The following is a 17,389-nucleotide window of genomic DNA, read 5'->3' on the forward strand; positions in this document are numbered from 1 at the left end:
AAACACAGCCAGCTGTGCTTTCAGAGGTGAACACATACACACACACACAACAAAAAAATAAATAAAATAAAACGCCAGCTCTTAAGTAATAGTTAACAGCAACTAGAGACAAACCTGACAATATGTAAAGAGAATCTCTTCTTTGAACTCTAATGCTGAAGTTGGAGGCAGAAACAAGATAGAGCCCCTGGCTTTCATCCTACCATAGGTAGCTTAACTACTCTGGTTTGATCCTGTGTGGCCCAACAAGGCCTGACAAACAGCACTGCTGTACCAGAAGCATCTCTAGGGCGATGATGCGTATAGACAGAGGGATTTTTTAGTCAATTGCAGGAATTAGGCTTTAATGCTTTATACTAAAAGACTTCATACCCCAGATAGCTGCCTGCTATCCACTGAATCTTGGCAGGGAGTGAGACTGCTGAAGCAGAAATGGGGAAGCAATGTTAAGCAGATTTTCACGCATGTACAAAATGCTTTATTCTGTAAAGCTACTTTTCTTTGCAGCAGTTCAAAATGCTTTTTTTTTTTTAAAACCTCTGAGTTTGGTCCACTCTCAGTGTTTACCAAAATTACTTTCTAAAAATGTCTCTATAGAGCACAGAGCAGATAAATGTCCCCTTCATCAAAAGTCAATGTTTTGGAAAGAAGAATCCTAAACATGTCAATTAAAGAGATTTTTTTTTAATGATCATAGTTCTTTCAAAAATGACAAGACACACAGAAGGATATTAAATACTTTACCATTGTTTGGAAGCTCGAGAGGGCTACAGATGTTGCTTTTGCTTCTAGTTGTTGGAGAAGAGATCAGTTTTGCCACAAGGGATGCAGAAATGGGCTGCACCAACAGGGAGGTGAGGTTTGACTGGTTTTGTCTGAAGCTTCCATCTGTATTCAGAAGAGGAAGGAACATTGTCCTTAGTAAACAGATATTAAAAATAATCAAGGAGAAGTTCTTTGTAATAAGTATGTAAATCACGAGCAATAAGTTTATATTTGTTCATTTGTTTATTTACTCCTTAGTTAAACTGTGTCTACTTATTAAAAATGATTTGAGATACTTCATAAGAATCTAGTCCAATTACAATTATGTATCCTATTAAAGATGGCAGATTATACACATACACGTACCTCCATTGTCCCATAAAACTCCATTAAAATGACAACAAAGGAATGAAAAAGAGTAAATCCACTGGGGCAGGGAGAATAGATAGTAATACAATTTTAGAAGTTGGAAAGCAGATGAGTAAGTGTCAGCTGACATAACAGCCCTGAGGAGACCAAAATCTCAGCCTGCAGTGAGAAGCGAGAAGCAGCACAGTTATAACCGCAGAACTCAGAAAGGCTTAGGGATTGGCAAAAACAGCTCCCTACTGCGGCAGGCATGAAGGTGGCTGGATTCAGAGGATTGGAATAGATTCTAATTGAGAAGGAATCTGTCCTACTGAGCTTCTTGCACACCCAGTCAATGCAGGTTCCTATTCCTCCCTCATTCTAACAGAAAATAGAAACTCTGAATCTGGAGACACCAGATACAGTGAAGTAAGTGATACTGAAAACAGGATGTTGATATCATTGCTGAGACCCTTCCGATGTTTTACCTTCCTGACACCCAATTCCTTCCGTCCAGGTAGGTCAATAGAAGATTGTCTAGTAGCAAATAAGTCCAGCTCAACCAAAAATATCTAAAAATAATGAAAATCTGGAGGTCTAGCCAAAAGTAACTCTCTCAAGACATCCTGCATTGGAAATCATTACTCAATAAATTCCACCCCTATACAAAAACTTCAAATCAACTTAGTTTTGCTATTTTTAAGTGTGAGCTTCCACCATGAATACTGTACAGTAAGAGGGATGCCACTGAAGCAGCCCAGTGAGGATGAAAGGAGGAGGCCAGAAGTCTCTGGACGGAGGTCTCCAGGAAGACAAAATAAGTGGGAATACAGATGAGAGCTAATGTATCCAGAGAATATTTACTGTCAGATCAGAATTAGGATTTGAAGAGTTCCTAGACATGTAGAAAAATAAGAAATATAAAGAGAGACAACTATTAGCTGTAAAGGGACCAGAACTTGTGTTAGAAGGTAGGTAATGGTACAATATGGGTGATATTTATATAATCATAATATAAATGATGATTATTGACTTAAAAGCAAAAAAATGATATTTTTAGGATAAATGGGGGAGGGGCCAAAGTCCAAGGTCATGCATGTGGAGTCTTATGAAAGGTAAAGCCATGTTTTTCTGAGTGGTAAGTCAATATAATGGAAAATACTTAAAAATGATGAGATAACCCAAACATGTTGAAAGATAGGAGGTAAATATAAAAAAATAGGTGACAAAAGGTATTAAAAGCAATTAAGTGTTTTCCCTGGGGAGACAATTAAAGGATAGGAGACACAGGAAAGGGTAGGGGAAGGTGGCATTTTTATAAATCAAGCCTCATGAAAATATTTGACTAAATAAACTACATTCATTTATAAGTTTGAAAAAAAAACCAAAATAAAAAAAAGAGAGAAAACAGCTGTGGTAATGCAAAATGAAGAAAACTACACAAATACTTAGTAAAAAGAGAAAAAAACTAAATGGTTCTTAAGCAAACATTTAAAAAATAATCAACTGAAATATTTTTACAGAGTCAGAAAAAGAAATACACAATGGAATGACTCTATGAGGCAGCCAATAATGTTTTTGAACACAGTCTTATATTTTTCAAAACTTTTATTAAGGAAAATAATTGCTGAAAGTTTTCCCAGAATTTAATTTGACAGGACTGCAGGGGGTGCAGAGCCCAATGATGCTGGCAGGCAGGCTCCAGGAGGCAGAGCATAAATGAGAAAATATGTTTCAAAAGTGTTTCCTTAATTTATTATCTGGAAAACCACGAGGCTAAAAAAATGATATTTAGCTTAGGCCTGTGGCAGCCTTAGAAGTCATGGCTTTGAAGAAAACAATAATAAAGATTTAAGCTTAGAATCAGTTTTGTTATATAAGCACAGCTCTAGTCTTGTAATTTAGTAACTCTTTTCTGTGGATATATGACAGTGCGTTTGGACCCTAGTGTAGTTCACGGCTCCCTGGCCATTTTCATGTCATACTTCCATGACTGGCTATATAATTTGCAGGGCCACGAGCAAAATGACAATGTGGGATGGCCCGTTGCAAAAATATGAAGAAATTCAATATGGCTGTAGCAAAACACTGAAACAAATGTGAGGCCCTCTTGAGCGGGGGCTCTGAGAGACCGCACAGGTCTCATGCTCAGGAAGCAGGCCATGAATGGTCTACTTAGAAGACGACAGTGGTCACAGAACCTGCTGGGACAAAGTGAAGAGGATCCACACACCTCAAAGAGGGTGCTGACAGGCAAAGTAACCAACCCCTGCACACAAACTGCCATCACTTTTACCAATTTCTATTATACATAGGACAGTGAAATGGTATTTATGTGTATCAGTTATTTAGAAATTTTTATGGATGTTGGATCCTAACAGGTTTCCCATACAAAATAAAATTTCTTAAGTTTCTGTATGCTTTACCAGTTCAAATACTTAATTTTAGCTTGTCATTCAAGGTCCTTTGCAATATTAAACTTTATCTTTCCAGTATTATTTCCTGTCATTCTTCCTCATATGTCTTCCGTTAAAGCTTGATCTATCCCCTACATGTCCTGTGATTTTATCTTCATATTTTTACTTAAGCATTTCCTTTCACTTTACTTGTTCTTCTCACCCACTACACAAATCTTAAGTGCACAGTGCTTCCTTCAAAGCCCAACTCAAAAGTCACCTTCCACGTGAAGTTTTCACTAATTCCTTCGGTTCTGTGTGATACACCTGCACCTTTTTGGCAATACTTGCCTTTTTCAATTATCATTATTGCTATACAAGAAACACTTCATCTTTTTTTTTCACTAAATTCTAATTTTCTTGGAGGAAAAAAACCAATTCATCCATATCATTATATGAAACAAAGCACCTAGCATATTGTCAGAAACACATCAGTAGGTCAATAATTAGTGAAATAGAAATAATCACAATTATATGAAAAATAAATGCTTATTTTACTGATTTTTCTGAATGTCTAAAATATTGAGCAGGAGCCCAACTGAAGACCAATTTATACTTCTCTACTTGCTATGTACTTATGACTTCTCCAGAGCTGACTGTTCCCTTCTCCCAGAAGTCACATCAAACAGACTTTCCAGATCCATCTATCCCCATCAACCCAATGATTAACCTTGTTCTAACATTACCTGTTATAGATGAATAGTTTTTCAATAAATAAAATCATCTTTGAGATATATTTATCTGCTTCTAAAAAATCAATATCTCTATTCCATTTTTCACCAGATTGCTCTACTAAGCATATAAAACAAAATATTTAAAAGTTAAATATGAGTGAAACCTAAGCCATAATTGCACATCCCCAAATCTTTGATTTTTTGTGCTGCATGACTAATAGACTTGCATTAGTTTTGAAATTCCTGAAGTAAGTGGTTCATTAATTTTTCACCTTCACCTTAATGGAAATTTGACAAACAGTTCACTTCTGAGAGCAGATACTAAAAGCAGAACTTAACAAGACACTAAGATTAAATTATAGACAAAAGCTGCTTTTTTCAAAAACCCTACTATTGAAGAAAAGCTGAGAGAATTTCATTTTCTTACATTTTATTAAAATACTTTGAGTAAAACTAAACACATATCACATTTTTATTCAGTTATATTTTAAAACACATTTATGAACATTAAATGTGATATGAAAATTAAGTAGAGTATGTTCCGTGATACTAAAAGTACTATATAGAAAAACTGTAATATTACATTTTAGCTCTCTAGCTTTTAGATGCCAGCATTTGTGTCATGTTCTGTGCATTGTTTATCGTACTGATGACATCAATTTTTATTTTAATAGGTATCTAAGTCTCTATGCATTCTTTGTAATCTAAAGATTCAAATGTATCCATTCCATCAATAATTCAATCTCACACATACACACAAATATTCAACCACACACATACAGTATAATGAAGAATTTGAATATACAGAATTTAAGTCCAACTCCATCACTGACTCACAGTTAGAAATTTACAAATAATTGATTTCACTATGGTTATATTGTCACCCCATCTACTGTTTCTGAACTACCAAGGTGACCCCAAACGGTCTTCATTTTGCTGACTTACTGAAATAAAGCACACTATTAGCTCAGACATCCAGAGTCTGAATTATAGTGAGTGACATTTAGAAGAAATAAGGTTAAAATAAGTAAATATTATCTATCTGTACATATTTAATAGGTTTCACCTTATTCTTTTCATACTGTTGATATCCACTCACTTCAATCACATCTGGTTAGGTATAATGAAAATGTGAGCCCAGTGTGGCAGCACATGCCTATAACCTTAACTACTCCAGAGGCAAGAGGATCACCAAGTTCCAGGCCAGCCTCAGTAACTTAGCAAGACCCTGTGTCTCAAAATAATAATAATAAAAAAAAAAATGGGGGAAAGAGAGGGCCAGAACAAAGCTCATGGTAGAGTGCTTTCCCAGCATGCATGAGGTCCTGGATTCAAGCCCCAGTTCAGGAGAAATAAAGGAAAAAAGGAAGAGAGGGAAGAAAAACATGAACACCAGCACCAGTGTGTGTGCATGTGCGCCTGTGTGAGAGAGACAAAATGAAATACTTTTAAACCCCAATTAAAAAGTCAGTGTATGCAACCAGTGCCAATTATACAAGCAGAAATCTCAGACATTGGGAACCTCAAGATTGAGATGCTAAGAGGTTCTAAGGTAAAGAAGATGCTGGTTCAGTAAAAGAGGGGCCTTGTGTGGATGGGTGATGACAATGTACCACAGTTAGAAGAATAGCAGAGCTTCTGACTTTAGGAGCATGACTCAACCCTCTGCACTTGATATCCCCACCCCTCCTCATGTGTATGTGTGACATTTTTGCTACTCAGTGAAGTATAGATACTTTCCATTCAACGGTAGCCCTCCAACAAAGAATGACCATATGACCTGGACCCTAGTACATTTTCAAAATCTCAGGTCCCACCCCAGACTTTAAGAATGAAAATCCTTCCTCTAACAAGATCCCTGGGTGATTCATATGAACATTAGGTAAATACTAGCCCAAATCAGTGTATACTTTTCCACAGCACAATTCACAATTCATAATTTTCACATCAACAAAAATATAAAAAGCAGAACAAATGGATGAACACTGTGTTTCCTCCCATTTTCTAGAGTTAAAAGTTGCAGAACCTTTGACTACATCTGTAAATCTCAGATCAACAGTTCTTTTGATCTGTTTCAAAATGTGTAACAAGTCTGTTCATAAGCTCTGTTTATATAAGTTGAAAAAGGATTGAGAGCATTTTTGTTTCGTTTTTGGCCTTTCTTTAAAGTTGAATTTGGTAATTTAAACATCAAAATCACATTTATAACTCATTATTTCATTCATGAATAAATATTATAATAGCTGACTGATTAGAAATTTCCTTTCTTACTTTTAGATATTGTAATTTAATACCATAAAAGATTGACAAGCTAAAAGTAAAAATACTGCCCACTTACAAGCAAACCAAACTATCAGAAAGCTGAGAAAGCAAAGATTTTAAGGCATATTTCATTCTGCTTTTATGTATAAGACCCAAATAATCAAATGAGAAAGTTGGCATTAGTGTTGTTATCCCAGAATATATGATTTTACTGTCTTCAGAGGACTGCCACTTTGACAGACATCAGACCATTAAATAACTGGCACAAATGTTTGTTTTTTGTTTGTTTTGTTTTGTTTTATTTGAGCCCATTAAATTTACAGGTTTGTGTTTTTTTAGTAAGTTTTCTGAAATGACCAGCACATTACAATGGCTGGTCATTTTGCTGTCCTTATGAAGATATTGATCCTTTATTTTTTTTAGTATCTTATAACCCACTGCTTATGAATACCTCCATCTTCCCTCAAGCTAGTCAAAGCCAACACTGTGTTATTAGGTTATTATTAAAAATGAAAACACTCAAAAAATATTTTGTGCTATGCCTTCTTCTCTGAATGTGTGTGTGTGTGTGTGTGTGTGTGTGTGTGTGTATATATATATATATATATGGTTTTCTTCACCATAAAGGGCTTTTCTTACTAATCTTTATTTCCATAATTAATTTTTCTTTAATTTCACAATATATTTACTGCCTTTTTATCTAACCAATGTAAATTTTAGGACCAAAGGCTCAAAGACAACAATTTGCCCAAGTCTGAGTTGTCAGACATCCTAAGAAGCTTTTTCCTTCTTATGTGCTCCCACATAAGCCTTTGCTTACACATTTATTAAACTTACTGTCTCCTCTAATTCCTTTTCAAAAGGTTTTCTACTCACCCCCATAGCATAAGCTCCTCAGGGCTCATTTACCACTGTATTCCCCAGGCTGATCATGGTGCTGAGTAAAATGTGGGCGCTCAGTGAACAATTTTTGAATGGATGAGTATACCAAAGTTCAAATGAGCAGTTTTGTTCTGTCTCATCTTGAGACTAAAACCCATGACTCATAAAATATGGAATCATAAAAGTGAAGACACAGATGGCTGCATGCTTTCCTTCACTGTGCCACTCTTAAACAAAAGCATCCTGTGATATTGTAAATATCACAATATTTTAATGCTTAACTTAAGCATCATAAAAACAATTGTATTTACATCTACACCAAAGGGAGTAGAAAGTAACATACTCATTTATAAAGCAAAATGACTGCTTATTGTGATATTAAAAGATCATAAACTTTTATTTTAGAAAAGCAGCACACAGAAAAGTCTTTTTAATATTAACTGGGGCTCTTTATTTCTAACTAGCTCATTTATAGGGATTGGTCATAATATGACACAGGTCCAAAAGGAGTTATATAATTTTCCCCATGATTAAAAATTATTTTCTTTTATATGTAGACATAAACCCAAGATTTAGCTGGACGTAGTGGCTCACACCTCTAATCCCAGTGGCTAAGGAGGTTGAGGTAGGAGGGTCGTGAGTTCAAAGCCAACCTCAGCAACTTAGCAAGGCTCTAAGCAACTCAGTGAGGTCCTATCTCTAAATAAAATATAAAAAAGAGTTGGGGATGTGGCTCAGTGGTTCAACACCCTGGGTCAAATTCCTGGTACCAAAAAAGAAAAAGCCAAAAAAAGATTTATATTGGTAAAGTGAAATTATATGGGGCAAAGAATCATAATATATAAATTACCATCATTGTCTCCCTTTCTCCCTCTAACAAATATATTTAAATACATGCAAAATTATGGCTATATAGTGAGAATTTGTTTAAACTTGATAAACATTCAATTAAAGAAAAGTTTTTATTTTCACGTTAAGAAGTTTTGATTAATGTGCAGCTAAGCAAGATGTAATGCTGGAATGAGGCCAATATGCATGGCATAAGGATAGTAGTTAGTGTTTATACCAGTTGACATGTGGTGTGAGCTATATTGGAATTGATCAGTATTGGAAGTTATCATAAGAAGATATTTTCATGCATACCTTCTGTCTACCAATGTCTTAAAACACATTGACATAAATACCCCAGAGACAAAGCCCAATCCTGTGTTTTCAAAAGATGATGGCCATCATTAACATCTTCTGTTAACACATTTTTTTGGTCTGATACTTTTTTTAGTGGAGGATTTTATCCCACTGAATTCATATTATATTCTTGCCTTTTATGCAAAATGGTAGAGTTAGAATGACAGTAGCAATATTCAGATATTGACAAATGCATTTTTAATTCTGTTTCAGAGGAATATATGGATATATGAGGACTGACTTCCCCACTCTATGCAAATCTAAAAAAATTCTGCATTCAACCTTTGTCTACTCCAAGAGTATTCATTTCCAATACATGAAATTTTAGAAACAACCATAAACTATATCTTAAGAAAAACAAACTGAGGGACATATAAATGATCTATTTTGTTCTTTACTTCCAGGAGGGTAGTCTATATTCATAACTGGAATAATTGGCCATCTGCACATTACTTGCACCATCCATAAAGTAATACTCCTTAGAGGCATTACCTCAAGAAGCTTCTCTTCTCAAACTTGAAGGGTATAAACATTGGAATGATTTGCAAAGTCTACAGTTTCAGAAAAAGTACACTTTGCATTTTTTAAAAGACAGCAAATAAATATGTGGATGTGTTTTGATTATTTTGTTGTTGTTATTGTTGTGAAAGTATGCAGCCATTAATTTACAATAAAATTCTTCATACCAGATTGTAATGAAAACACTTTATTTTATGAGGCTGATTATATGAATAGGCAGAAGAACAGTACTTTATTTCTGTGTTCATAGAGTTTTTAGATATTTATTAATAACAAAAGTGGGAAATTATTAACCCTTGTTTCCCTGATATTGTCAGAATAAATGTACTATATCAAGTATAAAATATCTTTTAAAGCTTCATGGTTACTTGGATATTTCCTGTTTTTATCTGGCCTTTGCTGTGTCTCTAAGAGAGAAATGACTCTGGGAAAGTTTTTCACTTCTTTTGGATTCTTAAGCTCATCATAGTAAGATATTCTTGTTTTGTTTGGTTTTTAATACTTATTTTAGTCATACATTTTCTTTTCTTATTTTTATATGGTGCTGAGGATTGAACCCAGTGCCTCACATGTGCAAGACAAGCACTCTGCCACTGAGCCACAACCCCAGCCCATGGTAAGGTATTCTTGACATCAATTTTAGAAAAAAGCTTTCTTACCTTAACATTGAAAGAGGCTCTCTGTAAAATACAGCTAAGTTGGAAGCAAATGCCATGATGTAATTACAGAAATGTCTCTTTTGTTTAAAATGGGAAGTATGTAAGATTTTAATAGGTTCCTGTCCTGATTTATTATTTTTATTACAATATAATTAAGATTATGTTTTATTATTATTCTTTTTTTTAATTTATTTTTTTTATTGGTTGTTCAAAACATTATAAAGCTATTGACATATCATATTTCATACAATAGATTCAAGTTGGTTATGAACTCCCAATTTTACCCCAAATACAGATTGCAGAATCACATCGGTTACACATCCACATTTTTACATAATGCCCTATTAGTAACTGTTGTATTCTGCTACCTTTACTATCCTCTACTATCCCCCCTCCCTCCCCTCCCATCTTCTCTCACTACCCCGTCCACTGTAATTCATTTCTCTCCTTGTTTATTTTCCCATTCCCCTCACAACCTCTTATATGTAATTTTGTATAACAATGAGGGTCTCCCTCCATTACCATGCAATTTCCCTTTCTCTCCCTTTCCATCCCACCTCATGTATCTGTTTAATGTTAATCTTTTCTTCCTGCTCTTCCTCCTTGCTCTGTTCTTAGTTGCTCTCATTATATCAAAGAAGACATTTGGTATTTGTTTTTTAGGGATTGGCTAGCTTCACTAAGCATGATCTGCTCTAGTGCCATCCATTTCCCTGCAAATTCTATGATTTTTGTCATTTTTTAGTGCTGCGTAGTACTCCATGGTGTATAAATGCCCCATTTTTTTTATCCATTCATCTATTGAAGGGCATCTGGGTTGGTTTTATTATTAATCACAAATAGAATTTTTACTTTCTATACTGATGGGATACATTGAGGGAATATGTACTTGGAAGAAATCCATGGGAAAAAAAATGTCCCCTGTTATTGAGCCACAGATTGATTGTTGAGAAGTGCCTGTACACATATTTTCAGTCATCAATATTCTTTTACTAATTATTCCTGTGAATTCATGGATATGAAAAATTTTCTTATGCAAAGGAGCTATAATTTGGTGAATACAATTTATCCGGTTGTTTTGGATGTGCATTTCCTAGAAGTATTTTATGACATAGGACTCAAATTCATAATCAAAACAAAAAGAGAAAGGAAAAGAAAGAAATTAAGGAAAAAAGTCTAAGGTAATGTTTTGCCTTAATTTTTACTAACATAATATTTCCTAATGTATTGAAAGGTTATTTAATTAAATAATAAGTCTTCTTTGGAATCATGGGAAAGGCTGTGTGGCACAGGGAGAGAAGTGGCTGTGGTCAGTATCCCCCCAATTGCCCTATTAATAGGCTAAGGTGTTCTTACAGGATAGGAATGGAGTCTTTGTTACTTCAAAAGGCACCATGCATGATTGTCTTTTAAAAGCTTTTCCATGACAATGGAACTTGAAAAAGGAATTAAGATTATTCACTCTGGTCTAAATTTTCAGCTCCTTCATTTAACCTTCCTTCATAACAACTCAGTAGTGTTATATGACTAGTGCATTTTGAAAAGTCTCTTCATCACTCTAGTCAACACTGTGAATGTTAGAAGTAATAGAAAGTGAGTGGGACCTTAAATAACTGGAAAATAAAAAGTCCAACCAGGCATTCTAGAGTGAGACCAAGATCTAGGGGGGAAAAATTCTAAGGAGCAGGTATAATAGCAGTGGTCACCAAGCATATCAGAGCCTAACTCCAAGAAACACTTTTCTTGTCTCATCATCAGGAAATAGAAAAGAAGTGTCTAGAACTCTTAAAAAAAAAAAAAAAACCAATTACTAGTCCTCTTCTCATTAGCTACATCTGGTATAGAATGACCTTGGCTTTGACAATACTTTCCCTAAGTTTCAAACTATAAAGAAAATGAGTTGATATAGGGGAGATGACTCCAGGCCAAAGAATTAACACAATTAAATGAGCCATGTAGGAAAAAAAAGAGGCAAAATGGGAATGGCAAGAAGCCACGAAACTGGAGACAACCAAATATGTTATAGATTAAGACTAGAATTATAGAGTCCCTACTATGATGAGTTCTTATGATAGATTAAGAAATGTGGGGAATATTAAGTAAGTGCTCTTTATCATAGAGTTTTAGGCAGAGAATTGATATCATAAGAGTGGAATTTAGAAATATTGGTCTGATAGTGATATGCACAAAAGAACAGAACTGTAATAAGGAACAAAATAAAATTAAACACACACACACACACACACCATTCAGAACAGGCACAGAGCTCAGTTAATTTCCATACTTTATTTATAATGATGTAACTTTTCAAACTGCACTAGTTATTCCCATTTCCATTTTCAGAAACAACTATAAAGCTCAGAAATTTTGAGATGCCTAGAGTCATTTGTCTGATAAGCAATGGTTATTTCTTTTAAACTCTGGTTGTGATGTCAATACTATTTAGAACATAATGCAGCTTCTCAATAAGAACTAAAATCTCCATGAACTAGGATGTCTTTGAAAGTAGAAAGGTAATGATCTGTGTTAGGCTGCTTTTGGTTACTATAACTAATTACCTGATATAATTAACTTACAAAGAGAAAACATTTATTTTGTCTTACAGTTTTGAATGTTCTAGTCCTCTGATGCTTTTTCCCCATGAATTTGGGCTTGTGGCAAGGCAGTGCATCATGGTATAGTAGAGGCAAATTGTTTACTTTATGGCAAAGTAGCAAGAGACTAGTGTTCCAAAATTCTCATTAAAAGCTCACACTGAACAACCTAAAGTCCTCTCACTAGGTTCTACCATCTCCAAATGGCACCACTTTGAGGACCAAGCCCTTAACTCATGAGCCATTTGGAGACATTCAAACTATAACAAGATCCATATGAAACTCTTGGAAAAGGAAAATTGTCAAGACCTGGCAACACATTGAAGAGAACCGTGACAGTGAAGTAAGAGAATCATCAATTAAGATTCAATCCTGGATGACCAGAAGAATAAAAACCCTAAAAATGAAGCAAATGTGATGGAAAAACTATCCTGAAGGTGAAGAAATGTCAGAATATTTTAAATAATTGCATTTACTATTTAGCTTCATTGTACAATAATTACTGCAACGTTTCTATAAATAAAGTTAAAAAAGTCCCTCTCACCTTTCCATGCGGAACACTTCTGCCCATTAAGTTCTGACTTTAATTGCTTGGTCATAGCGCACACATTACATTTAACCCCATTGGTTGTTTTCTGAATACTTTGCAAATGTCTATACAATGACATCCCTTAAACTGCAGCTTCCTAGTCTATAAAGTGAGGACAAAAGCTGCCAAATACCTAGCCCACAGAAAGCCTTTAGGATTAATGAGATACCCATAAAGTGCTTTGAGCTCCACAGAAGAGTGGGTACAATATAAATGAGCCACATTATTTCACTGACAAATACTATCCATATACTGTCCAACAGAACTGAAAAGAAAAAAGAAAAACCCAATCTCTACTTTATACCTCTGATAGTGCACATTGTCTCGCCATCTCTTCTTTTCATTCTTTTGAGGTTTGGCGGGGGTGGGAGGGTGGATAAAAATTTCTGTCATGTGCCTAACTGTGGTGTGATCTGAGATACACAAATCAAACAAATAGTAGGACAGTCTGTGTTCACTTTCTTATAACAGTTTTGGTATAAAATGAACTAAAAATGTGACACATTTGCAAGGTTGCTTCAAAGAAAAAAATAAATCATATGAAAGCAAGTATCTATTTTTAGAGTGTATTATGCTAAAGTCAGATTCATTTTTCAGTACAAAAGGAGACATCAACTACTTTTGAAGGCATTCAGGATTTATTTGAACTTCTCAAATATTTCAAAATTATTTCAAGTTTCAATGAAAATACCAGTGAGATGCTAGGTTTCTGAGAACTCACATTTTATCAATACAGCCTATCCAGATCAATTGTGGATATTAAAGTTGAATGGTTCTCCATAGCAATAAGAAATTCTAAAAACATTAACTAATGTCAAATTAATATCACAAGATAAACACTCAGTAGTCTAAATCTATAGTTTAGGCATCAGTGGAAACACATACTTTTAAAAACAGTCTAAGTAAACTTACAAATTTGTCTCTTGTTAATCATATATATTTACCAATTTATGTAAAATTTAGGTGAGAAAAGTTTAGTGGAAAATAACAAAGTATTGGGGAAAAATGCAGTTATTCAGTGAACCCACCTTTAGGAAACAGAAATGTAAATAAGACATATAAATGTGATCTTATCAGACTTATACTTATTTCAGCTTACAAGACAACTACATTTGTATACAATTTAATTAATAATGAGAATTAAAAAAAAGAGAAGATATTTAAAGGTGAGATTGAAATCCCTAAGTTCTCTACTGAATATTTTCAGTTAGAATATACTTCAAAATAAAACTACAGAGACTTTTAAAGTCTCCATTGCTTTCAAGTATTCCAAATTAATGTACATTTATAATTACATATGTGTATATATATTTGCCATACAATACACATATGATTCAACAAAGAGGTTCTGATATAGAATGGTAGCCCTTAAGGCATGGTTAAAAAATGAAATGATATAAAATCAGAATATTAAAGATGAAACTATCCAGAGAATAAAAATTAAATTTCTCCTTGATGGGCAGGGAATTCTGTTAAGTTTTTAATTGTCTAAGTAAAATATACAAATTTATTCTATTTATAAATAAAGCCAAAGCCATTTGGATCATGCCTGCCATTTGAGTCCTCCACATGATCTGAAGGCAATCTTAATGTTTCCTAAAATTTATATTCTGTTAATACAAAAAAAAATCTTTATACAACTATATAAAATTATTTCTTATTATTTTACTTGAATCATATTTTAACATGCACATAATTCTCTGGCATATTTTTTGGTGGGGGAGTGTTTACCGGGGATTGAACTCAGGGGCACTCAACCACTAAGCCACATCCCCAGCTCTCTTTTGTATTTTATTTAGAGACAGGGTCTCACTGAGTTGCTTAGCACCTTGCTTTTGCCGAGGGTGGTTTTGAATTTGCAATCCTCCTGCCTCGGTCTTCTGGCATTTATTTTTAACTCAGTGAAGACTTCTTCCAGGTCATTTCAAATAAGTTTTCTGAGATTCATGACATTCTTTCATAACTCTAATACTCTAATTTACATAGTGAAGTCCAAATTATGCTACTATAGTCAACATTTCCATGACTGTCCTTGTACATGTGTCTACTTGCATATGTGTGAAGGTTTCTGTAAGATTGATAGAGATAGATTTGGTGTCAGAAAATGTGTGAATATTTAATTTTCAAACATTCCAATAAATTGTCCTCCAAAGTGGCTATATTTCTTTCCCCTCTTATTAACATGATAAAATAGGATACAAAATTCTTATCCTCCAAAAAACCTTCTAAGCAGAAGAAATGGTTCATATAAAGGCCCTGGATTAAGAAGACCATGGTGCCTTTGAGGAAGCAAAAGAGTTCCAGCATGACAGTAGTGGTGCAAAGGTCAGAGAATAAATTAGGCTTTTTAGAGCATGAATTACAACTTGTCTTTAAGAGCAACGTAATCAATTAGGTATCTCTGCTCCCCTGCAGGGAATTCCAAAAAAAAAAAAAAAACTTAGAAAATTAAAAATAATGCAAAAATGCATAAAGAAGGTATTCCCAGGCATAATAATTTTTCAATTTATTTTAACTGATACATAAAAACATAAAAATTGCACATATTTATAGAATCCCATGTAATGTTCCTTACCATACATCACATAATGTTTAAATCAAGCTAAACGTTTATCTCTTCAAACATTTATTAATGCTTTGTGGTGAAAAACTTCAAAATCCTTTCTTTTAGCTTTTTGAAATATACAGTACATTACTGTTACCTGTACTCACCCTACTATGTGATAGCACACCAGAGGTTCAATAACTTTTATGCTGACAACTTAACATGTGAAATTTATTCTTTTAAGATAATATAATATAAATAGCATCTTTTCTTTTTTAACCACCTGCAGTTCTACCATCTTCTTTACATCTCTCTCCAAAGGAAACCAGTATCATGAATTTGGTTTTCTTAGTCCTTTTAATTCATACCATGTGTTTTAATATGGAATCATAGCAATCAAAACTATTAGATATTAGAACAGGCTGAGTGGGGAAAAAGCCAAATGGAAATAGATGTATATGATGTGCCATCAATTATATAAGTTTGGGGAATGATTACTCAGGTAGAAACATGAATCATTTAGTGATATTTACATTTCTGATTACTCCTTTTTACATTCTTCATTGTGTGCATGGTCCCCCACTCCCTGCAAAAATAGAAGGGGAAAAAAAGCAAACAAAATTGGTTCAGAAAGAACCAATACATACGAATAATTAAAGTGTAAACGAGGAAGGTATTTTAAGTCCAGGTCTCTGTAACTTCCCATCTATAATCTAAGAATTCATATAATACTACAAAAGTATGAATCCAGTAATATAAGTCTGTTTAGCTATGGATGAAAGGAAATTGAATTACTATAAAGTTTTCTGCCTAGGAGGAGCAGTATAAAAATAGACAAAGTTAGAAAACATAACTATTGGAAAAGGCTAAGAAAGTGTCAGTCATTTTTACTGAAAAACAAAATATATACTGTTTTAAGGATATGGGATATATATCAAATAGATAAAGAGCTATTAAAAGACAAAAAAAAAAAAACAATTCCTAGGTGTGTATGTCAAGTAAATTTTTACCTGCCAATGTTATGAAAATTTATTGTGTTAACTAGGAAATATGGCAACGATTTTCTTACCTGAAGCTAATTTTTTTACCATGTAAGTGAGGTACAACACAATTTGGAAAAAGTAAGTGAATTGTTTAATATGTGTATAGTTGTTTCTGAAAGAATGTAGGAAAATATATTAAGGATAGTTTGAAACTTTTTAAAAAATATTCTATTCCCCAAAATGTAGGGATTCATGGTGTTTTTACTGTTAGAAGTACAAATATCTGAATAATATTGTAAGTTGAAAAACAACCCAGAAAACTGCTAGCAATATTTTATTTCTTTCATCTGTGTTGCTAAATTTTTTTAAAAAAAGCCTTTCAAAGTGTTTTCAAGATTGATCCAGCAGTTTGATCCTTTCTGAGTCCTGAAAGAAGTCAATTAGAGAGGAGCATATACTTAAGAAATAACCTAACCTGTAAGACATTTTCTTTAGTCATTGGTCTTAGATTACGCAAAGAGAAGTTTTGTTTGTTGTTGTTTTGTTTTGTTTTGTTGGTCCTTAAACCAAGACATTTAAACTAGTCTGGCTACTTTTCAAAAATAATTACCTACCAAAATTGTTCACCATCTGCACCATCACCTGGAAACTTTGGGGTACTTAGCACATCCTGCTTTTACACCACAAAACCAAGGCTAAAGTTCTGTGTCCTATGAGTATGGTACTCAGGATGACATTCTCATTATCAGCTACAGGACAGCCACCAGAATTATCCATCCATGATCACTAATCTTTTATATTTGAAATAGAAATTGATACAAAATATAAAGTAAAAAAAATTAAATGGTATAGTTTGTCAGTAGAAATTATAAATAAATGTCTAGCATATTAGGAAATATTTATACTGGCAAAGGCTAATGTAGTTTTC

At 33.8% G+C, this 17,389-nt stretch overlaps 1 protein-coding gene across 12 annotated transcripts in view; it reads right to left on the minus strand.

Moving 5' to 3' along the window:
- Naaladl2 (N-acetylated alpha-linked acidic dipeptidase like 2) overlaps nt 1-17,389 on the minus strand; it is a 1,175,859-nt gene that overhangs the window by 334,467 nt on the left and 824,003 nt on the right. For all 12 annotated transcript variants that reach the window (XM_048814261.1, XM_048814264.1, XM_048814263.1 and 9 more), the window contains one exon: nt 745-888. In XM_048814261.1, the coding sequence (XP_048670218.1) occupies nt 745-888 (144 nt within the window). The remainder of the gene's footprint in view (nt 1-744; nt 889-17,389) is intronic.

Source organism: Marmota marmota, unplaced genomic scaffold (assembly GCF_001458135.2).
Source record: "Marmota marmota marmota unplaced genomic scaffold, marMar, whole genome shotgun sequence".
NCBI classification, from domain to species: Eukaryota; Metazoa; Chordata; class Mammalia; order Rodentia; family Sciuridae; genus Marmota; species Marmota marmota.